This window comes from Callorhinus ursinus, unplaced genomic scaffold (genome assembly GCF_003265705.2).
Source record: "Callorhinus ursinus isolate GAN/ISIS: 27379988/994484 unplaced genomic scaffold, GSC_fseal_2.0 scaffold15, whole genome shotgun sequence".
Taxonomy (NCBI): domain Eukaryota; kingdom Metazoa; phylum Chordata; class Mammalia; order Carnivora; family Otariidae; genus Callorhinus; species Callorhinus ursinus.
In genome coordinates, this window is record NW_027397077.1 from 42,855,141 (window position 1) to 42,878,735 (window position 23,595).

Consider the following 23,595-nt stretch of genomic DNA (forward strand, 5'->3'; position numbering starts at 1 on the left):
AATTATTAAAGAAACTAAGTAGTTAAAAATCTTTCCTCGCCCTAACAGTTTTACTGGTGCGTTCTACAGGCAGTTAAGAACCAAAAAAACCTGCAATTTTACAGAAATTATCATAAAAAGTAGAAAAGAAGGGGACTTACTCCTAATTCCCTTTATGCGGCTATGCGAAACTTGATACCAAAATACACTCACATTCATTTATCATCTCTATTCCTTTCCAAATCACATTTAAGTTATGAGTAAGGGATTAAAAAAATGTACAGACCCACAAGGGCAAAAAGGATAGTCAAGAAGGTGGCAGTAGGTCACAAATACTAACAAACCTCAGGAAAATGGAAAGCAGAAGGTGGAACGGAAACCAACCCAGTGAGAGGAGGACTTGGTGTGGTGCTGCCATTTCTTCCGTCCTGGGTCTCTGTGCCTTTCACAGAATTTCCGATAGCACTATGTTGGGATAGAGTATCCAAAGGTTCACAACTTCTGTGGCCCGCAGGAGCCACTATGAGGAGGGCCCTGGGAAGAATTTGCCATTTTCAGTGGAAAACATGTGACTGTTACTAATTATGACAACTGTGTACTTTGGATCCGGATTTGTTGCACCTTTTTTTTTTTTTATAAGCAAGACACCAACTACTTAAGAAATAAGGATGTTTTAATTAATCCATTAAACAGATGTGAAAAGGAGCATAAAAGGTGCAATCTCTGAAAAATGGATCAAACTCTTGAATTCAATAGGCTTGATATGTTTATAAATAAACTTATGGCATGAATCCTTAATGCTGCTTTCCTGAACCATGGAATATAATTGTGCTTACATTTTTATTTGGGAAATATTCCAATATTTGTTTGGTTGAAATATGTGTGTGATTTAGCTTGTTTCTTGGTTTTAAATTTTGAGATTTTATTTAATTTTTGATTACTAGGTCTGTGCCTTGCTGGTAATTTATGCTATAAAAAATGCAAACTTTACTTTTGTCCCATAATTTTTTTAATTGAAAAAGAGGAAGAAGGTTCTTTTGGTCTTCTTTACTTTGAAGCAGTAAAACTGTTATTCTTCATGAGTGATAGTTTATCATGAGGAAAACCAATAGCGTATACAGAGTAAAGTCCAAGAGCTTTTTTCCCCCTCCAGACCTATAATCTAAAACTAAAATTTTTGCCTTGATAAATTTGCTATTGACCAATACTAGTCTTGTTTAGACTGAATGAAAGTAGAACATTTGAAATGAAAAGTAATATAGCAAGTAAGACAGAATATAGGAAATACTCCAAGTTTATTCTGGAACTTTAGTAGAAATGGACTATTAACACGGCTCTGATTAGAAATTGTACCAGTGAATCAAATCTATATTACAGATAGTGAAATGCTGCTAGCTACTTAAAATGTAATGACTTAGTCCCTAGGGCTTTGTATTAGGGCAGGAAAAACGTAGTTGCTGAATGTTTTAATCCTAGTTTGGTCACTTTTGGAATACCACTGGTGTTAGAAGAATGCTGTAAAGCAGAGGCTGTAAATGGGTGGTCCATTTGAATGCTAGACTTTTGGGTGACTGGGGGTGCTGTAGTTTTTAAACCAATATTTAACAAGAAAGTATTTATGGATTCTTGAAAAATTGCTCTGGGTGGTTCTACATCTCTTCATGCAACAACAGCTGCCTAAATTCGTTCTCATGATAACATTAAATTTCCTATGTACCCCTAATGTTAAACTACAGGGTACAGATTTGCTGGAATCTTAAAAAAAAAACTTTTTTTTCTCTTAATTAATGTGACAGGGCCTATCTTTATATTCTCCAATAACCATGTAACAACTACTTAAATATGGATACAGTTAAGTCTTTAAGACTTTGCCTGGCTTAAAAAAAAAGAAAAGAAAAGAAAGGAAACAAAAGAAACCGACTCAGCAGAATGAACAAAGCTGAATTCCAGGGACTACAGAGGGGCTAGAAAACGAATTCCTACCCCAGGACCCCGGAAAGGCCCAGTACTAGAATTCTAGGTCCCACAGAAAGCTGGGCTGAGAAACAAGCTAAAATCTAGGGGACTGGCTGTCTGTGGTGCAGCCAGGAACTCAACACCATAAGCATCACCTCCTCATTCACTGCAGAATAAAGAAATGTAGTCAGTGGATAAGTTGAACCAAAGAGGCCCCAGACCCAGGGACATCAAACACATTTTCACAGTGAAGGAAGGAGCCCTGTCTTCTGTTTTCAAAGAGGCAGATTAAGAAAAAGTATTGAAGGTAAACCTCCAATCCCCCTTCCTTGTGCCACAGCTTTAAAACAATAGCAGCAGCAGCTGCAAAAAATACTGGCATTAGGTGTATATCTCAAACAGAACACTGAAGAATTCTTTTTTCTTTTTCTTTAAAAATTTTATTTATTTGAAAGAGAGAGAATGAGAGATAGAGAGCACGAGAGGGAAGAGGGTCAGAGGGAGAAGCAGACTCCCTGCTGAGCAGGGAGCCCAATGTGGGACTCGATCCCAGGACTCCAGGATCATGACCTGAGCCGAAGGCAGCCGCTTAACCAACTGAGCCACCCAGGCACCCTTTTTTTTTTTTTTTAAGATTTTTTTATTTATTTATTTGAGAGAGCGAGAATGAGAGAGAGAGCACATGAGAGGGGGGAGGGTCAGAGGGCGAAGCAGACTCCCTGCTGTGCAGGGAGCCCGATGTGGGACTCGATCCCGGGACTCCAGGATCATGACCTGAGCCGAAGGCAGTCGCTCCAAAGGCAGTCGTTTAACCAACTGAGCCACCCAGGCGCCCCCAGGCACCCTTTTTTATTCTTTAAAAGATTTTTATTTATTTGTCAGAGAGAGAGAGAGCACAAGCAGGGGGAGCAGGAGGCAGAGGGAGAAGCAGGCTCCCTGAGTAGGGAGCCCAATGCGGGGCTCGATCCGAGGACCCCGGGATCATGACCTGAAGACAGATGCTTAACTGACTGAGCCACCCAGGCGCCCCAAAACTGAAATATTCTTGACAAGAAAAAATGAATGGCCTCAGAAAAGAAACCTATAGTGATATCTGGGGCACCCTCCAAACAAAATGTGTGGGTGACTATGTAATCACCCCAAAGTAAAATCTAACCAAACTAGTTGACAAGCCTTAAACACTTTTTTGTTTTCAATTGCAAGTGCTTCATTCTTAAATGTGAGCCAAAAATAAGGATCATTAATCATTTGAGGAACGCTTCCATACGAAAGAAACTAAAAGAAACAAAAGAACTTGGATAAAACAGCAACTATGTAAAAGCAAAGGAAAACTAAAAAGAGCAAAAAACTGCAATTAACACCCTCACAGAAACAGGACAAGCTCTTGCATCAGAGAGAAAATAAAAAGCTGCCATACAGTTCCATCTGGTTCCACCCCCACCCCTGCGGTGGGTCACGGCCACTCTGGCGGCCCAGCCTCGCAAAGGCTCTCTGTCTAGTTCGTCCCTGCCCTCCAGGAAGCCCAAAGGAAGAAGGTCAGCTCCTCTGAAGGGGTGGAGTCAGGGGAGCCCAGGAGATCCAGGAGGTTGTCAGCTAAACCTGCAGTGGAAACAAAGCCAAAAGGGCAGGAAACCATAAATGTTCAGACGAAAAAAGTGCACCGAGGGGAAAAGTGGAGCAAAGGGAGAAACCAGGAAACTAAAGACGGTTTTCCTGTAGAAAACAGAGAAACTAAGAAGGAGGAGAGTCCAGCCTCTGAAGAAGCAGGAGAGAAGGAGGCTAAGTTTGATTACTATCATATAACTTGTCTTATCGGGGGTCCATCTCCCTTCTTGTACAACCCAGAAGAATATTTGTATCAACCTTTTGTAGACACAAATGTTTTCAGTAGCTCTAGTAATGCCTTTTTTTTCCCCCCAAGATTTTATTTATTTGACAGAGAGAGACACAGTGAGAGCAGGAACACAAGCAGGGAGAGTGGGAGAGGGAGAAGCAGGCTTCCTGCTGAGCAGGGAGCCCAATGTGGGACTCGATCCCTGGGAACATGACCTGAGCTGAAGGCAGATGCTTAACGACTGAGCCACCCAGGCGCCCCTCTAGTAATGCTTTTAGGAAAGGAATCCCACCTCATCCCATCTTTAAAGTGTAAATGACCTTTTTTTTTTTTTTAAGGTAAAATCATTTGCTGGTTGTTTATTTTTTTGGTACATCCTGAAAACAGTGAGATATCGAATGTGCAACGCTTTATCTTAAGTTGTCAGCTTAACTTTCCATGGATGGAAGGTAGTTTTTATATCCTATTACACAGAACACACTAAATGGCAATGTGGAGTCACACTTGTACATTTACTATGCCTTGAACATTTTAACTTGCTTCTGTTCCCATGTTGTTTTTAGTAGAACTGTTTTTTAAAGAACACTCCTTGATCTTGGCTGTCCCTGTCAGAACTGCTGGCACTCTGAAACATCTTTGGGTAGTGCTAGTCCAGTTTTCCTAGTAACTTCGTTAATGCGCTGTGAAAGATTGAAAATGTATGTATACGACATTAAATTGTATATTAGTGGGACTTATCATGTAACATCAATATTTGAAGATACTGGTAATTGATAACTTGTAAGGAAAATTTACTTTCAAATTTTAAGCTGGAATAACTACTTAGAAAAGAACCACAACTACTTGGCTTTTTAGATATTCAGTACATATCTCAAGAATTGTGTACAAATTGAAATGTCTGAGTACTGATGCTCAAAACGAAAAGAATTTAAAGAACAGTACAACAGCAGCAGCAGGAGTTGGGGTGTTTACTCTTTGCCATAAGGTATTATTTGCTACGTGCCATGCTTTATATGCATTAACTCATTTAATTCTCACAGTGATCCTCTATAAAGTAAATATAAACATTAACCCCATTTGACCGGTAGAGAAGTTGGCACAGCAAGATTAAATGATATACTCATGAAATTGCTAAAGGCCGAAGACATATAAATCAGGAACTATCCCTGAAGTAGACAGAGTTGGAAATAGGAGAAAAAAGATGAGTAATTGAAAAGGTTAGTTCAAGAGATCCAAAATCCAATTAATTAGTTCTGGAAAGAGACTAGAAAAATACTGAGGGAAGAAATTATCAGAGAACTAGTACACAACAATTTCCTAGATTTGAAGAGACTTTCTGAGTACCAGTACAATATATGAAAGAGTAACTATATCAAGAGATAATGTGAAATTTCAGAACGGGGATGAAGAAAAAATATTAACAATAGGGGTGGAGGGAAGTATAAAAGGAGGGAGAATGAAAGAGAAACAGAGAGAAACGGAGGGAGAGAGAGAGAGAGGGAAGGTCACCCACAAGATCAAGAGTACAAATAGCCTTTTCAAAACCAACACTCCACGCTGGAAGACAATAAAATGATGCCTCACATTCTGAGGTAAAATTATTTTCTAAAAACTTAGATTTCTATTCTTAGTCAAACTATCAAACATGTGGGTGTAACATGTTTAGATATATAACTGACCCTTGCATATGTGGGAGTTAGGGGCATCGACTCTGTGTGTAGTTGAAAATCTACGTATAATTTTGGCTCCCCCAAAACTTAACTACTAACAGCCTACAGCTGACCCAAAGCCTCACTGATAACATAGTCGATTAACACATATTTTTTCAGAGATTTTTATTTATTTGAGAGAGAGAGAGCAGGGGGAGGGGCAGAGGAAGAGGGAGAAGCAGACTCCCCACTTGAGCAGGGAGCCTGATGAGGTGATCAATGCGGGGATCAATCCCAGGACTCCGGGATCATGACCTGAGCTGAAGGCAGACACTTAACTGACTGAGCCACCCAGGTGCCCCATATTTTGTATGTTTTATGTATTACATCTTCTATTCTTACAAAAAAGTAAGCTTGAAAAAAGAACATGTTATTAAGAAAGTCATAAGGAAGGGGGTGCCTGGCTGGTTCAGCTGGAAAAGCATATAACACTTGATCTTTGGAGTCGGGAGTGTGAGCCCCACGTTGGGTGTAGAGATTACTTAAAAACAAAACAAAGTGAAAACTTAAAAAATGTAAAAAAAAAAATCAGAGAAAATACATTTACAGTACTGTATTTACTGAAAAAAATCTGCATATAAGTGGACCTAGGCAGTTCAAACCCATGTTGTTCAAAGGTCAACTGTGTAAGATCCAAAAAGAATTCACCGGGGCGCCTGGATGGCTCAGCTGGTCAAGTGTCAGCCTTCAGCTCAGGTCATGATCTCAGGGTCCTGTGATCTAGCCCCGCATCAGGCTCCCTGCTCAGCGGGGAGTCTGCTTCTCCCTCTCTCTCTGCCTCCCCCTGCTTGTGCTCTCTCTCAAATGAAATTTAAAAAAATAAAAATAAAAAAAAAGAATTCACCTCTGATGTACCCTTTCCTAGGAAGCTACTGAAGCATGTTACTTCCATTTTTATTTATTTATTTATTTATTTATTTATTTATTTATTTATTTATTTAAAGATTTTATTTATTTGACAGAGAGAGACGCAGATAGAGAGGGAACACAAGCAGGGGGAGTGGGAGAGGAAGAAGCAGGCTTCCCGCCAAGCAGAGAGCCCGATGTGGGGCTCGATCCCAGAACTCTGGGATCATGACCTGAGCCGAAGGCAGACGCTTAACGACTGAGCCACCCAGGCGCCCCCCCCCATTTTTTTTTTCTAAAGAAAAAAACATGGACTCAAGGAAACAAAGACTCCAAATGAGAGAGAAGTCAAGAATGACAGCTGTGCAGCAGGCCCAAAAAGCAATCAGTAAGGACTGGAGCAGGAGATCAGAAGGCTTTAGAAGGAATGTTTTCGTGGGGAAAAGAAAAAAGAGGAAACTGAAAATTCCTCTGATGTATTTGTATGGAAAATAGGGTTTTACAATTTTATAATTTTTACAATACTGGAGACACTAGGAAGTATTTGTACTAAGTGCCATAAGTGGGTAACAGAACATTAATTAATGCAAAGAGGATATAATTTAATGAGAGAATGAAGGGAGGAGAGATGGAAATGGGAGGTGCTGAATGAAAACTAAAATTTCTTCATCCATAATAGTAAGCCAAAAAATATCTAATCCTGGAAATGAAAGTGCAAACATTACTACTGATTTTGCAGAAATAAAATGGATTGTAAATGAGTACTATGAATAACTGCATGCCAACAAACTGGGCAACCTGGATGAAATGGACAAATTCCAACAACCATACAAGCCTATCAACTTTTTTTTTTTAAAGATTTTATTTATTTATTCATGAGAGACAGAGAGAGAAAGAAAGAGAGGCAGAGGGAGAAGAAGCAGGCTCCCAAGGAGCAGGGAGCCCGATGTGGGACTCGATCCTAGGATCCTGGGATCATGACCTGAGCTGAAGGCAGACGCTTAACCATCTGAGCCACCCAGGTGCCCCAACCCTATTAACTTTTAAACATGAAGAAATAGAAAATCTGAACAGACCCATAACTAATTAGAAGAATGAATCATTATTAATCAACACTCCTCTCAAAAAAAAAAAAAAATAAAGTAAAATAAAAAAGCCCTGGACCAGTCCTGGTGAATTCTAGAAAACATTTAAAGTAGAATTAACAATAATCCTTCTCAAAGTCTTCCAAAAAACTGAAGAGGAAGGCATACTCCCAAACTCATTCTATGAGGCTAGCATTAGACATTACAAGAAAAGAAAACTACAGCCCAGTGTCCCTTATGAATACCAATGCAAAATTCCTCAACAAAACAGTAGCAAACTGATTATCAGCAGCATGGTAAAAATACCGCATATCATGACCAAATGGGATTTATTCCTGCAATGCAAGGATGATCTGACATACAAAAATTAATCAATGCAATATACTGCATTAACAGGATGAAAGGGAAAAAACACAAGATAATCTCAATTAATGGAGAAAATGCATTTGACAAAATTCAACACTCCCTCACAAAAACATTCAGCAAAGCAGGAATAGAAGGAAACTTTTTTTTTTTTAAAGATTTTATTTATTCATTTGACAGAGACACAGCGAGAGAGGGAACACAAGTAGGGGGAGTGGGAGAGGGAGAAGCAGGCCTCCCGCGGAGCAGGGAGCCCAATGCGGGGCTCGATCCCAGGATCCTGGGATCATGACCTGAGCCAAAGGCAGACGCCCAATGACTGAGCCACCCAGGTGCCCCTGGAAGGAAACTATCTTAGCATAATAAAGGTCAAATGTGGAGAAAAAAAAAACAACACCAAAAACAAACCCACAGCTAATACAATATTCTGTGATGAAACACTGAAAAATTTTCCTCTAAGGTCAGGAAGACAAGGATGCCCTCCCTCACTTCCACTAAATTATATTGGAAGTTCTGGCCAGAGCAGTTACGCAAGAAAAATAACAAAAGACACCCACACTGGAAAAAAATAAGTACAATTATCTCTATTCACAGATGATATGATCTTCCATATAGAAAATCCTAAAGATTATACACACACACACAAACTGTTAAAATAAACAATTCATTAAAGTTGCAGGACACAAAATCAACACATAAAAATCAGTTGCATTTCGGGGCGCCTGGGTGGCTCAGTTGGTTAAGCGACTGCCTTCGCCTCAGGTCATGATCCTGGAGTCCCAGGATCGAGTCCCACATCGGGCTCCCTGCTTAGCGGGGAGTCTGCTTCTCCCTCTGACCCTCCCCCCTCTTGTGCTCTCTCTCTCTCTCATTCTCTCTCTCAAATAAATAAAATCTTTAAAAAAAAATCAGTTGCATTTCTATACGTTAACAATGAACATGATAAAAGGAAATTAAGAAAACAATTCCATTTACAATAGCACAAAAAGAATAAAATGCTTAAAAATAAACTTACCCAAAGGAAGTAAAAGACTTAAAACAGTGAAAACTACAAACACAGCTGAAAGAAATTAAATACATAAATAAATGGAAGACATACTATGTTCATGTATTGGAAGATTTAATATTTTTAAGATGTCAATACTACCCAAAGCTATCTACAGATTCAATGTAATCCCTAGGGATTCAAATCCCAACAATGTTTTTTATAGAAATAGAAAAACCCACCCTAGCTTTCACATGGAATGTCAAGGGACCCAAAAATAGCTAAAACAATCTCAAAAAATTAGAACAAAGTTTGATGTCTCACACTTCCTGATTTCAAAACTTAATGCAAAGCTACAGTAATCAAATCTGTATGGTAATGGGATAAAAACAAAGGTACAGACTAGTGGAATAGAATAGAGTTCAGAACCTTGAGGATATTATGCTAAAACTAAGCAGTCACAAAAAGATAAGTTCTTTATGATTCCACTCCATATATATGAAGTATAAAAAGGAGTCAGGTTCATAGAAAGAATGATGGTTGCCAGGGGCTGGGAAGAGGAGAAAATGGGTAATTGTTTAGTGGATACAGAGTTTAAGCTTTACAAAATAAAAAAGTTGTGGAGATCCACTGCACAACAATGTGAATGTACTTTACACTACTGTGTATACTTAAAAGTGGTTAAGATGGTAAATTTTATGTTATATGGTTTTTACCATAATTTAAAAAAAGGGAGAACCCAGAAATAAATCCTTGCATATATGTCATATGATTTTCAAAAAGGATGCTAAGACCATTCAGTGGGGGAAGGGACAGTTTTTTCAACAAATGGTGCCAGAAAACTGGATATCCACATGCAAAAGAATGAAGCTGGCCCCTTTTGTTATTCCACATACGAATGGATCATAAACCTAAAACAAGAGCCAAAACTATGAAACTGTTAGAAGAAAATATAGGGGAAAAGCATGACAATGATTTTGGCAATGATTTCATGGATATGACACCAAAGGCACAGGTAACAAAAGAAAAAAAAATGAATAAACTGAACTTAAAACTAAAAACTTTTTTTTTGCATCAAACTGCACTATCAAGAGAGTGAATACACAACCCACAAAATGGGAGAAAATATTTGTAAAGCTTATCTCTGATCAGCTTTACTATCCAGAATATGTAAAGAACTCCTACAACTTAATAAGAATAAAGTTACTCAATTAAAAAATGGGCAAAGGTCTTGAATAAAGAGGACCTCTAAAGTTGATATACAAATGGCCAATAAGCACATGAAAAACTGTTCAACATCACTGATTATTTGGGCAATGTAAATCAAAACCAAAATGAAATATCATTTCATACTCACTTGGGTGGCAGTTATAAAAAAGAAAGAAAATAGCAAGTGTTTGGGAGAATGGGGAGAAATCAGAACCCTTGTGCACTGCTGACAGAAACATAAAATGGTGCAGCTGCTAAGGAAAATAGTATGGTGGTTCTTCAACAAATTAAACATAGAATTACCATATGACCCAGCAATTCCACTTCTGGGGTATATGCCCCCAAAACTGAAATCATGGATTTGAAGAGGTATTTGTACACCCATATTCGTAGCTGCATTGTTCTTAGTAGCCTAGAGGTGGAAGCAACACAAGTGTCCATGGACAGATGAACTGATAACAAAATGTAACATATACCAATGGAATATTTTTTAGCCTTTTTTAAAAAAAGGAAGATATGTGTGTGTGTGTGTATGTATATATATATATATATATACATACACACACACACATATTTTTTTTAAAGTAAGCTCTATGCCCAATATTGGGCTTGAACTCATGGCCCTGAGATTAAGAGATGCTGAGCCAGTTAGGTATCCCTAAAAAGGAGGAAAATTCTAATATATGCTACAGCATTAATGAACCTTGAGGATATTATACTAAATGAAATAAGCCTATCAAAAAGGACAGATACTATGATTCCACTTATATAAGGTACCTAGAGTAGTCCAATTCATAGAGACTTTAGCCTCTCATAGAGGGAGACTTTGGGGATAAGGAAGGGGTAAGGGTGGTTCAGGAGCTTGCTGTTTCCTATTTCAAGCCGAACAGAGTATTGGCCAACTTTCAAATCTATGTATATGTACCACACTTCGACAAGAAAATTAAAACTTAAATGTCCAGTTTGTATGAGGGCAGAATAACAGAATTTAATGTAATGAGTTGGTCTTCTGAGGACACTGGAAACCTGAAACCTGAGCAATGACTTTGCTTTTTCCCACTTGAGGATGTAGCTTTGCCAATATGGAGTTTTGTTCAAGAACTGGGAGAGCCATATGTTTTTAAACATTCCCTTATATGGAAGAGTTGTTTTCTCCAATGGTGATGCAAGCCCTGCTGATAAAAGAATAATGGGGTCGTAAGAATCTGGCTATTTTCTCTGTGGTGACAGGACCTTCCTATTCAAAGAGGATCTGATGGCTGAGAGCCCCTTAGACAGCCTGGGGCCCAGGAAAATGCCTTGCCAAGATCTGCGAAGCCACCACCCTCCCACTGGGTAAACATACACTCACCTTACAGTTTGGGTGCATGAATGGGCTCTTTCTGCCAACCAGTAAGTAACTCAAAATGCTCTAACGAGTTAACTCCTAAATTTCTCTGACTCAAAACATTGAGTTAAAAAGTGTCTTTATTTCATGTAGGCAATATGAAGAAACACTAAGTCTGGATGTTTCTGTGTTTTATTATTTCCAGCCATAGAGGGAAATTTTAAATGCTTAAAAAATAGTGAAGCCCTTTCAAAAATCCATTTATTTCATAAATGAAAGCAAAACTAATGCTATTATTATAATTCAATCTTCTGCTGCTATAGTTACAAATTCTCAACTATCCCTTTTTAAAAAATTAACCATATTGGGGGCACGTGGATGACTCTTGATTTCAGCTCAGGTCATAATCCCAGGGTTGCGGGATCAGGCCCCCAAGTCGGGCTCTGCGCTCATAGTGGAGTCTGCTTGGCCCTCTTCCTCTGCTCATCCCCTCCACTTGCACTCTATCTCTAAAATAAATAAATAAAATCTTTAAAAAATTTAACCATATTGTTCTTTATCAAGTTTCATAGTCAACTCCATAGCACAAAGATTTTGCAGAATCTTGAATTTAGCCACGCTTCTGACACTCTGTCCATGGAAAGAATCAATAATTTGTTGAATTGTTTAAATAAGAGTGTTAAAATTAAAACTTGGAAAATGAAGTTTGTATAAGGACAATTGTCCATAACCTGGAAAACTAAAAACACTGTTAGTATTTAGGGTATTTTAAAAAATGAACTTACTGGATAGTGATTAAAGGCCTGGGTTCTGATGTCACTCACATAGGAGTTTGAAACCTGGCAAAGTAATCTCATCTCTCTACCTCTCAGTTTCCTCATTTAAAGTGGGGAAAGTAATACTTTCCTTGTAGTGTTAATGGAAGTATTAAATGAGATGATAAGCTTAGCATAATACCTGGCACACTGTATTACATAGTAGATGGTATATAGCTATAAATATTTTACAAAACTGGAATCAAACTGTATATATGGTTGTTTTTTAATGCATAGTTTATTGTATATGTAAATCATCCTTTACTATTTTGGGAAGTAGGTAATTCTAATTAATAAGTGAAAGTTATCACAAATCCCTTTAGGTTTCTGTCCCCCATTTCTTTTTATTCTTTTATACTGGAAAATACTTTCTAATTTTGGCAGTGGCATCTGGCTGCTTATGTACTGTTTTTTAAAAAAGTTTTATTATTATTATTATTTAAAGACTTTATTTATTTACTTGAGAGAGAGAGAGAGCATGAGTCAGGGTGGGGGGAAAGGAAGAGGGAGAAGGAGACTCCCCGCTGAGCAGGGAGGCTGATGTGGGACTTGATCCTAGGACCCTGGGATCATGACCTGAGCTGAAGGCAGATGCTTAACTGACTAAGCCACCTAGGCACCCCTAAAAACAGTTTTATTGAGATATAATTCATCTACCATATAATCTACACACGAGTATACAATTAAGTAGTTTTTAGTATATTCACAGAAATATGCAATCATCACCACAGTCAATTTTACAACATTTTATCACCTGAAAAAGAAACCTCTTGGGGCGCCTGGGTGGCTCAGTTGATTAAGCATCTGCCTTCAGCTCAGGTCATGATCCCAGGGTTCTGGGATCGAGCCCGCACTGGGCTCTCTGCTCGGCAGGGAGTCTGCTTCTCCCTCTCCCTCTGTGCGCACAAGCATACGCTCTCCCTCTCAAATAAATAAATCTTAAAAAAAAAAAAAACCCTCTTTAGGTATCACCCCCGAATACACAGCCCTAACCAACCACTAATCTACTATCTCTGTAGACTTCCCTATTCTGGACATTTCATAAGAATGGAATAATATAATATATGGCCTTTTGTGACTGGCTTCTTCACTTAGTATAATGTCAAGTTTCACCCATGCCCTAGCATGTGTCAGTACCTCATTACTTTTTATAGTCGAATAATAGAATATTATATGTATATACCACACTTTGTTAACCATTTGTCAGTTGATGGACATTGGCTGTTTCTACCGTTTGGCTATTTTTAATAACACTGCTATAAATACTTGTGTTCAAGTGTTTGTATGGACATGTTTTTGTTTCTCTTGGGTATACAGCTGACCCTTGAACAACACAGGTTCGAACTGTGTGGTACACTAATGCACAGATTTTTTTTCCCCATAAATACTGCTGTAAATTTTTTGGAGATTTGTGACAATTTGAAAAAACTTGCAGATGAAATGAATAGTCTAGAAATACTGGGAAAAAAAAGTCAGGCGCTATTGTAAATATATGGTATATAATACATATAACATAAAAAATATGTTAATTTACTGTTTGTGTTGTTGGTAACGCTTCCGGTCAACAGTAGGCTATTAGTAGTTAGTTCCAGGGAGTAAAAATTATACATAGATTTTTGGTTGTACAGTCGTTGGCACCCCAACCCTGGTGTTGATCAAGGGTCAACAGTATACCTAAGAATGGAATTGCTGGGTCATGTGGTAACTCTATGTTTAACTTTTTGAGGAACTGCCAGACTATTTTCCAAAGTGGCTACACCATTTCACATTCCCATAAGCAATGTACGAAGTTTCCAATTTTTCCACCTCCTCACCAGCACTTGTTATCTGACTTTTTATTTCTAGTCATTCTAGTGGATGCAAATGGTATCTCATTAGGGTTTACTTAGAGTGGAAATTAGTGAATGGACAATACAAAAACAACCGAGAAAAATCAATGAAAACCAAAAGGTGGTTCTTTGAAAAGATCAACAAATTGACATACCTTAAGCTAGACTGACCAAAAAAAGATTAAAAATTACTAGACTCAGAAATGAATGAAATTGTTACTGAACTAAGAGAAATAAAAAGGATTATAAAGGAATACTGTAAACAATTATATGCCAACATGTTAGATAACTTAGATAAAATGAATAAATTCTCAGAAAGACACAAACCACTAAACTGACTTGAAAAGAAAGACAGTATGAATAGACATACAACAAATGAAAAAGACTGAATTAGTAACCAAAAAGCTACCTGCAAAGAAAAGCCCAAGCCCATATGGCTTCACTGCTAAATTCTACCAGACATTTAAAAAAGAATTAACACTAATTCTTCATAAACAATTCCAAAAAAACAGAGAGGTCACAGAGTTTTCAGGTGGCAAGGCCAGGATTCAAATCTAGGCCATCTGACTCTATAGTCTACAGTCTTGACCACTATATTAAAGGGCCTCTCTGAATAACTGAATAAATTTGAGAACATCTTAAGCCATCAAGTTGTTACTTTGTATTATCCAACTTTTATAGTTTACCCTGGTATTTATGACTTATCTGGTCTAGAGACAAAAAGGTTGATCTGGGGACCTGAGAGAAAATCATTTACATGATTGACAATGTTGCTGTATCTCATTCATTGAGCAAAAGCATGGCACCTACTAAAGCTCTTTATACATTTTTATTTCAATGACTTCTCACAACAATGCCATGAGATAGGTACTATTATTACTCCCATTTTCTAGACAAGGAAACTGAGGAGCAAGGCAGTCACCCATATAGCAAATGGCAGAGCCTGAATTTAAATCCCTATCTGTCTGGTCCCTGCAGATCTTTTCTACTATGGAAAGCCTGTCCTTTTCTATTCACTCTTCTAGTATGGCCCGTCTCATGCTTGACCCCCCACCCTTGATAGAGCTCTTGGTAAGCAGACACCCAGCCTATTATTTACCTGTGTGCCCTTGCTGGCCGACAAAAAGAGAAGGGGTGTGTTCCTTCACTGTCTGCTGAATGAATAAACAACTATCCAAAAGTGACTGTTAATAACTCCTCAATTTAGATACTTCATTTCCTCTCAATTACTACTTAGCACTGAAATGATGAACTGCAGGCTCTCTCTTTTAGCTCATCTAATATATAGTTATTATATGTAGCTTAAAGTTAATAAACTCAAAATTTCAAAAAACAAACAAAAATTTCAAAGAATACACCACACATACTTATCCCTTGAACTAAAAGCAAGGAAATCGAGGGGATATTTTAAATAAGATTGCTTTTGCACTCCAAATTAACAATGCCTTCTACTTTAGAAGTCTCCTAAGAATGCACTTTTTTTTTGGTCATGGGAAACAATACTTGCACTAATATATGAAATTCCATTTCCTGAAGGAAGTAAGATATTTGACAGAAAATTTTAGCTAGCAAATTTTCTGATTGCATACACAAAACAGATTAGCCTATAAATTGCTGTAGATGACTATTTTAAGTTCCTATACTAATCTCTTCCCTTAAGAATTAATGACGACCTCTTGGGCAGTGATCCATACATCAGTCTCCAAGGCAGCTTCAACTGGAAACTGTATTAAATGCAAAATAACCCTAACTCTTTGAAAAATCAACAATGATTTCCAAGGTAATTATTCCTACCACAGGCTAAAGCAACAAATAAACACAAGCACTTTAAACTTAACACTTTCACAGCTCTGATAACCCTTTAAAAAATGCAATATTAAAAAATTTATGAAATCTACCTGCTTTCATCTTCAGTTAATATTAATTACTATTTCCTGGGGGAAAGAGATGATTAGCCTTAAAGTTAATGGTTGATCAAAAATTTGGAAAATCTGCTCACCATTTTTATTTGTTTAAACTGGCATGTGTGTTCTTACTTATCTTTTTAAATTCTTTCTTTAAATGCTCATTTTTGGGGGGTAAATTTGCTTCTTTGCCTTAGAAATATGAGTATTGGTTCAAAAGTGTGAATGTGAATCCTTCTAATGGTTCCTGGTTACAGTATGATGCATGTTATTGGAGGAACTTTGGAAGAAGTGGAACAGAACTAGGTCAGTGTACCATTCGCCAATTACTCCTGTCTTTGAGCCTTGGTTTCCTCACCTATAAAACACGAACGATCATACCAACTTCAAATGGATGTTGTGAAGACTAAAGCCCTTGCATGGTACAGATCTTTTATCTGGCCCTACTACTTTTCTCCTTTACACCTCAAGGTGCCTGAACATACCAGCTATGTCATGCCTCTGTCCTGACCTTACATAGGTTTCTGACTTAGGGTGCCCTCGTCAGCATCAGCTTCAGAGTTCCTTACCCTACTTCTTTGGGTCTGTCTGACAAATGCTTACTTGTTATCCAAACCCTCTCCAGGATCATGTTCCTCACATGGAGTTACACTTCTCATCCTGATTTATAATTACTCCTTAACCAGGTTCTGAGGCTGCTAAAGGAGGTCCAATGGCTCATTTACCTCTAGATTTCTCAGTACCTACCCAAATCCCTAGCACGCGGTAGTTGGTCAATAATGACTGCAAAGTGCACAGAACTGGGCTTTCCACCATACCACAGTTTTAACAAAGTATCAAATGTGCAAGAAACTAAGACAGAGCCTTGGATTTAAAACTATAATCACAAGTTTGATAAGCATTGGATTCTTTTAGGTTTAGGTTTAAGGTGAACTTTTAAAGTCACCTTACTATATGCAGCTAGGCCACCTACTCACGCGAAGAAACATTAGGAGCAAATGTTCTTGTTATTTTTACTTTTTCTTCCATGGCAGCATCCTGCTTTGGATCTGGATCACATGCTGACTTCATTGGGACTATTTTCAAACAACAGAGCACACTGATGTACTTTTCCTTTCAAAAGCAAGGGTGCCAGCTATTGTGCTAGCCCCTGTCACTCACCTCAGCCACCTGCTGGGTCCCCACTCTGTGCTGAACCAGCCCCTCCATATTTGTAGCCATGGTGAAGCAAGATCATTAGAGAACCTGTTTGGAAAGATGCAGCAACTTCTATCAGGTGGGGAGAAACCAGGCTACTTGAAAAATATTAGAAATAAAAATTCATCTTTGGTACTGTCTTGTGCAGATTCTGCCCTCTATAGAAGACACAGCTACAAGGCTAAGCATATCTGGATATGCTGTGCCAGCTTCTTCAATTACAGGTACCAAAATTAATTAGCAGAAACATTTCAATTTGGAAACAAGACTTCCCCTGGTAAACACAGTCGAAGATGAATTCAGAACTTTAATTATCAAGTCTCTTGGGTTGTAACAGCTTGGTTCACCTCTCAGGGAGGTGGGAATCACACTTTTTTGGATAGCTCCCTGTCACAGTAGGCTGAAAAAGAAGGTGGCTATCTGAGAAAGGTATGAGATCAACGTTAGATACGGAGCACTAGATTGCTATCAACAACTATACTTCTTTTACCAGTGGCAATGTGAGAAGCAAAACCCTGTCCAGGCGCTAACACAACTCACTCATAGGCTGAAAGGCAAACACCAGCGCTGACCAAGAAAAGCAGTAAGGAGACTGCATTACTAAAGTGCTAAAACGTGGGGTAAAAACGTGGTACCCATAAATTCATCAATTTATATTTAAAGTCCTCATTAAATAAAAAACCAGATAATTCAGCTTTCTATTAATAGAAAAAATAGTGCCATCATTTGTAAAAATCAAGAAAAATCATCTAAAAACCAAAAAGTGTGCTAGTCTCCTGGGGAGGATCCCTTGAATGCAAGCACTGTTAATGCAACAGACCCCCGTCTCTTCAGGTCTAAAGACACAGCTCCACTGAACAGTCCCTGACCCCCTTCCAATAACTCTTCCACAAAGAATCCAGGATAAAGAGATTCCACTTTGGACCTAATTCCTGGACAAATCAGAAAGACTTTATTACTGACGGCACTGGTCTCACAGTGAGTATGAGAAAAAAAGCTCTGGTATAATTTATTTCCGGCAATACACAGAAAAACTATACAGTACTACCAACTACATAGTACTACACAAATGCATACACAGTTCATTTGCTTGGCCCTCCCTCGACCATAAACTAGATAATGCAATTTTACAAAACACTTCCATGTAGTTCTTACCTCAAGTATTATACTTGTAAACACTGATCTCTATGAAACGTTTTCACCCTCTGGTAATTTTCCAATGATTCTATCTACTATTAAATAGCCATATCTACTAACATAATTCCCCTTCAGATTATTTTATTGCTAAAATAGCAATGAGAGAGAAATGGTGGCATGAAACTGTGACTGACAAATATAAAACAACTGGCCCCTGCCTCCAAGGAGTCAAAATCCTGTAAGAGTGGGTATTGTACCACCTGCTACAATGAAACCAGGTCACCCGTGTCAGTGATTAAGAAAAACACTCTGGTCTTTTTTCCCAGTTACGGTTTGGTTCCAATTAACAGAAATGGAAGAAAAAAGCATCACTTCACGGGTACCAGAAAAGTCTACTGACAGTTGTTAAAAACATTATTATTGCATGTTAAAAGTCTAGAGTTCTAATCTTTTTTCTCAAAATAGTAAATAAGTCTCTAGGAAATCAAATGGGTAGATAGCTAATAGGTATTTTATATTAAGAAATAAAATCCAAATATGCAGCTGCAACTATTAATTTTATCACTTTTAGGTCTTGTTAGTATTTCTGTTGCTGTTATTAACTGCAGTTTGCTGCAAGAAATGTATGAATTTTAATATTACAGAAATATCCTTATGGAAATATTGAATAGTAGAGAAACAAAAGAACACTAGAAAAGTATATCTTTCTATTGGGTTTCCCTAAAAACAGGTGGCTTGATTCCTTCAAGTTTTGAGCTGAAGCAGATTTTACAGATGACTGCCTGATAGACTTTGTAACTCAGAAAACTTTCCATAATGATTCCTTTAACGTTAAATTTGTAGGACCAATCAGCCTCAGATAAGGCTGATGGGAGGGCCTGTCCCAAGATACTGCTCATGACCAGTGATTATAGATACTAGGTCACAGAGAAATAGTAGTTAATCTGTTCAGCTTAAAAAAGCTAAATATTCTGGATATTCTAAATATTAAGCTAAGCATCTTCTCCTACCCTGTGGTTCATTTGTTTACCTTCTTTATGGTGTCTTTTGATGAATGGAAGTTTTTAAATTTAATAAGGCTGAATGTTCAACATTTATTTTACAGGTTGTACTTTTATGTTTTATTTATGAAAATTCTGTCCTACCCCAGGGTCATAAGCATAATTTTATGTATTTCTTATAAATGTTTAAGAGCTTTGTCCCTGTCCCTCACATTTAAGGCCTCAATCTATGTGCAAGTTGATTCTTGAGTTTGATGAGAAGGATCCAATTAATTTTCTTCCTGTGTGAATAATCAATTTTCCAGCACCATTTCTGAACAATCTATCCTTTTCCCTCCTAATCTGTAATGCCACGTCTGTCCTATTGCAGGCTTCCCCGTATGTGTGGCTATAATTCTCAGTTCTCTATTCTGTTCCACTACTGTTCTACTTTTCTCCATACCACTACCATTATCTTATTACTGCAGCTTTACAAGAAGTGGTGCTTTCTGTTAGGGCAAGTACCCCCTCCGCCCCCCCCCCACCTTGCTCTCTTCTCCACCCATCAACTTCCTGGACCATCTCAAGCACTCAAAACCAGAACAGCAACCTTTCTTTACATATTTGAATTCTTACAATTCTTGATCTCACTGTTGGTTTTCTCCCTCCAAAGCAACTTCAGGCATCATCAACAGCAACTTTCGAAGCTACTTAAAATGAACAAGGAGGAATGTGCACCTTCTGGAAAAACAAGCAGAGACAAAGAGTGAGAATAAGAGTGGGAGAGAGAAAATGAAAGAGAAACTATGAAAAGCAAGTGCTTTCAATAAAGATTTAAATTGAGCAAGAGCAGGTGAGAGGCTTATTTCAGAAAATTATTTTCCATTTCATCATTTTTGAAAATATGTTATCACAAACCATATCCTATCCTCACATATAAATAAGAAAGAGGCTTCTCCTAGGATATCACAATATAAGAAGCAAACTGAAGTCCTCAGGCAATGTCAAGTGAGGGAAACCATTTAACTCAAGTGCACCCCAGAAAAAAAAGATAATGTCAGGGGGTAAGACTCTCACATGAGAGCTTCTCTTACTGCTACTGCAGCCATAGGCAGTCCTAGAGACAGAAAGATCACAGTGAGAAGGAAGGGTAGAGTGTTTTGGAAAGGGTCCTGGGCAATGGTTGTCAATTAGGGGTGTCTCCCTAGAATGAGAAGCTCCAGGGGACAGTCGGTTGTGTCTACATGTAGTTTGAAAAACCATATTCACTAGCATAATATAATTTTGCATTTGATCTGAAAAAAGAGAACAATCTATTGTCTGGATACAACAAATTAGACAAAGCATTAGCGATTCTTGGCTGGTGGAGCTAACAGTAAGCATAATACTGATAGTAACTAACACTTACTGAGTGGTCACTATACTCCAGGCACTGTAGTAATAACCACTGCGGACAAAACATTAAAGTAGCTCTTGGTAAAGAAACCCGAGGTCTTCAAGGGCTGGCACTTGACCGCTCAGCTCCTTAACCCTTGAAGATTGCCCACATGCACAATGCTTCCGAAAAAGAGCCTGATTAGTCGCCAGAAGAGCTGTTAAGACCAAGTATCTTAAGTAAAAAAAGCTACTACAGAGTATTTTCCTATGGTGGTTTTAAACTAATCAAATTCAAGACAACCAAACCTTTTAAAGCAACTGCTGTGAACTAGGCAGTGAACTAAAAAGGTAGAAAGAAGGAAGAGGAGGAGGAAGAGAAGAAAAGTCCTTGTCCCTGAAGAACTTAAGAAGGAACCTGTAATAGCTACACAATGTAAATGCTACAATGAGTAGCCAAAGGAAAAAGCTTCTCTCTCTGCCTCTGGGAGCCAATGACAGGTTCCTAGGAGAAGAGCTATTTAAACTAGGTCCTGAAGGAAGACTGGAAATTTAGCAAGCAAGGAATGGGATGACAGGGAGAGAGTTCTAGGCAGAGGGAACAGCTCATACAAACTGGCAGGTATGAAGGAGAATGGCATATTCGAAGAACAGCAGACAATCAGGTGGGAAACTGCTGGAGAGGTCAGGGGAAGAGAGAAGCTGACACTGTTGACAACAGAGAACTACCAGAGGTTTGTCAGAGAAATGAAACAATCACATCTGGATCTTAAAAAAACAAAACAAAACAAAACCCCTTTGGGCAACAGTGTGGAGAGATGGAAAAGGAGAGACTGTATGTGGGAAGGCAGTTAGAAAGTGGTGGCTAGAAAGACTAGGAATGAAGGCAGAGTCTTAAACTTAACTTGAACTAGTGAGTTTTTCCTGTACTGCACACAGATGACAACAGGGCACAGCATATAAAACTGTGATACTGGGGCGCCTGGGTGGCTTAGCTGGTTAAGCATCTGCCTTTGGCTCAGATCATGATCCCAGGGTCCTAGGATCAAGCCCCGTGTCGGGCTCCCTGCTCCATGGACAGCCTGCTTCTCCCTCCCCTCCTGCCTGTGCTCTCTCTTGCTATCTCTGTCTCTCTCTCTTAAATAAAATCTTCAAATAAATAAATAAAAAACTGTGATACAGACTACAGAATGATGGAAGTAAAACTATTATTGCTTGGCCTTATGTGGTGGTAGGTTTTATAATATAAATCCTTTCAAATACAAATAGAACAATATCACTCTTTTAACAACAAAAAACAGAACACAATGGTGACTCTGAATCAACTCTTCTAGGCTCACAAAAAGTGTAGAGCTGACCAAATTTTGCAACCAGGGTTTTTTTTTTTTCATTTTTTTATTACTGTTTTGTTAATCACCATACATTACATCATTAGTTTTTGATGTAGTGTTCCACTGTTCATTATTTGCATATAACACCCAGTGCTCCACACAGAACGTGCCCTCTTTAATACCCATCACGAGGCTAACCCATCCTCCCACCCCCCTCCCCTCTAAAACCCTCAGTTTGTTTTTCAGAGTCCATCGGCTCTCATGGTTCATCTGCCCCTCCGATTTCCCCCCCTTCATTCTTCCCCTCCTGCTTTTTTTTCTTTTTTAACATATCATGTATTACTTGTTTCAGAGGTACAGATCTGTGATTCAACAGTCTTGCACAATTCACAGCATTCACCATAGCACATACCCTCCCCAATGTCTATCACCCACCCCCCACCACTCCAGCAACCCTGTCTGTTTCCTGAGATTAAGAATTCCTCATATCAGTGAGGTCATATGATACATGTCTTTCTCTGATTGACTTATTTCACTCAGCATAACACTCTCCAGTTCCATCCACGTCATTGCAAATGGCAAGATTTCATTCCTTTTGATAGCTGCATAATGTTCCACTGTATATATATACCACATCTTCTTTATCCATTCATCTGTCGATGGACATCTTGGCTCTTTCCACAGTTTGGCTATTGTGGACACTGCTGCTATAAACATCGGGGTGCACATACCCCTTTGGATCCCTACATTTGTATCTTTGGGGTAAATACCCAGTAGTGCAATTGCTGGATCATACGGTAGCTCTATTTTCAACTTTTTGAAGAACCTCCATACTGCTTTCCAGAGTGGCTGCACCAGCTTGTATTCCCACCACCAGTGTAGGAGGGTTCCCCTTTCTCCGCATCCCCGCCAACATCTGTCGTTTCCTGACTTGTTAATTTTAGCCATTCTGACTGGTGTGAGGTGATATCTCATTGAGGTTTTGATTTGGATTTCCCTGATGCCGAGCAATGGTGAGCACTTTTTCATGTGTCTGTTGGCCATTTGGATGTCTTCTTTGGAAAAATGTCTGTTCATGTCTTCTGCCCATTTCTTGATTGGATCATTTGTTCTTTGGGTGTTGAGTTTAAGAAGTTCTTTATATATTTTGGATACTAGCCCTTTATCTGATATGTCATTTGCAAATATCTTTTCCCATTCTGTCGGTTGTCTTTTGGTTTTGTTGACTGTTTCTCTTGCTGTGCAAAAGCTTTTTATCTTGATGAGGTCCCAATAGTTCATTTTTGCCCTTGCTTCCCATGCCTTTGGCGATGTTTCTAGGAAGAAGTTGCTGTGGCTGAAGTTGAAGAGGCAACCAGGGTTTTTTAGTCAAGCAGGGCTACAGACCCCACTGTAGTGAAAACTGGGCTCTCACTGCGAACACCTGAAGTCAGTCGCCAGGATAGACCAGCTATGCTTTCCACAGGGGCAGGTTTAGGAGCCAGTGTCTCAAATAACAATAAACAAGTCCTGGGACAAGGAAACTCTGTCTTCACTGACAGGAATGAGTGAGCTTGCCTTACCCTTCCCAATACAGTTATTGGGAAGGGTATTCACATCATCCATATTTATGCAGAGCATGGCCCATGATTATATAACACTGAAAATATCTAGTCTTGATATTTTTCCATTTAAACAAATATATCAGGTTTCTGAGGCTCTGACACTAAGCTGATTGGATATCATATTGCATGAG

At 38.6% G+C, this 23,595-nt stretch overlaps 1 protein-coding gene across 10 annotated transcripts in view; it reads right to left on the reverse strand.

Moving 5' to 3' along the window:
• NR2C2 (nuclear receptor subfamily 2 group C member 2) overlaps positions 1–23,595 on the reverse strand; it is a 93,476-nt gene that overhangs the window by 60,528 nt on the left and 9,353 nt on the right. For 8 of the 10 annotated variants that reach the window (XR_003210698.2, XR_003210697.2, XR_003210696.2 and 5 more), the window contains exon 2: positions 17,003–17,086. The exons of the other annotated variants lie outside the window; for them this stretch is intronic. Coding sequence is in view for 1 of the 8 variants with exons in the window: in XM_025884874.2 (XP_025740659.1) it covers positions 17,003–17,062 (60 nt within the window). In the remaining 7 variants the exon portion in view is untranslated. The remainder of the gene's footprint in view (positions 1–17,002; positions 17,087–23,595) is intronic. 10 annotated transcript variants of the gene reach the window in all.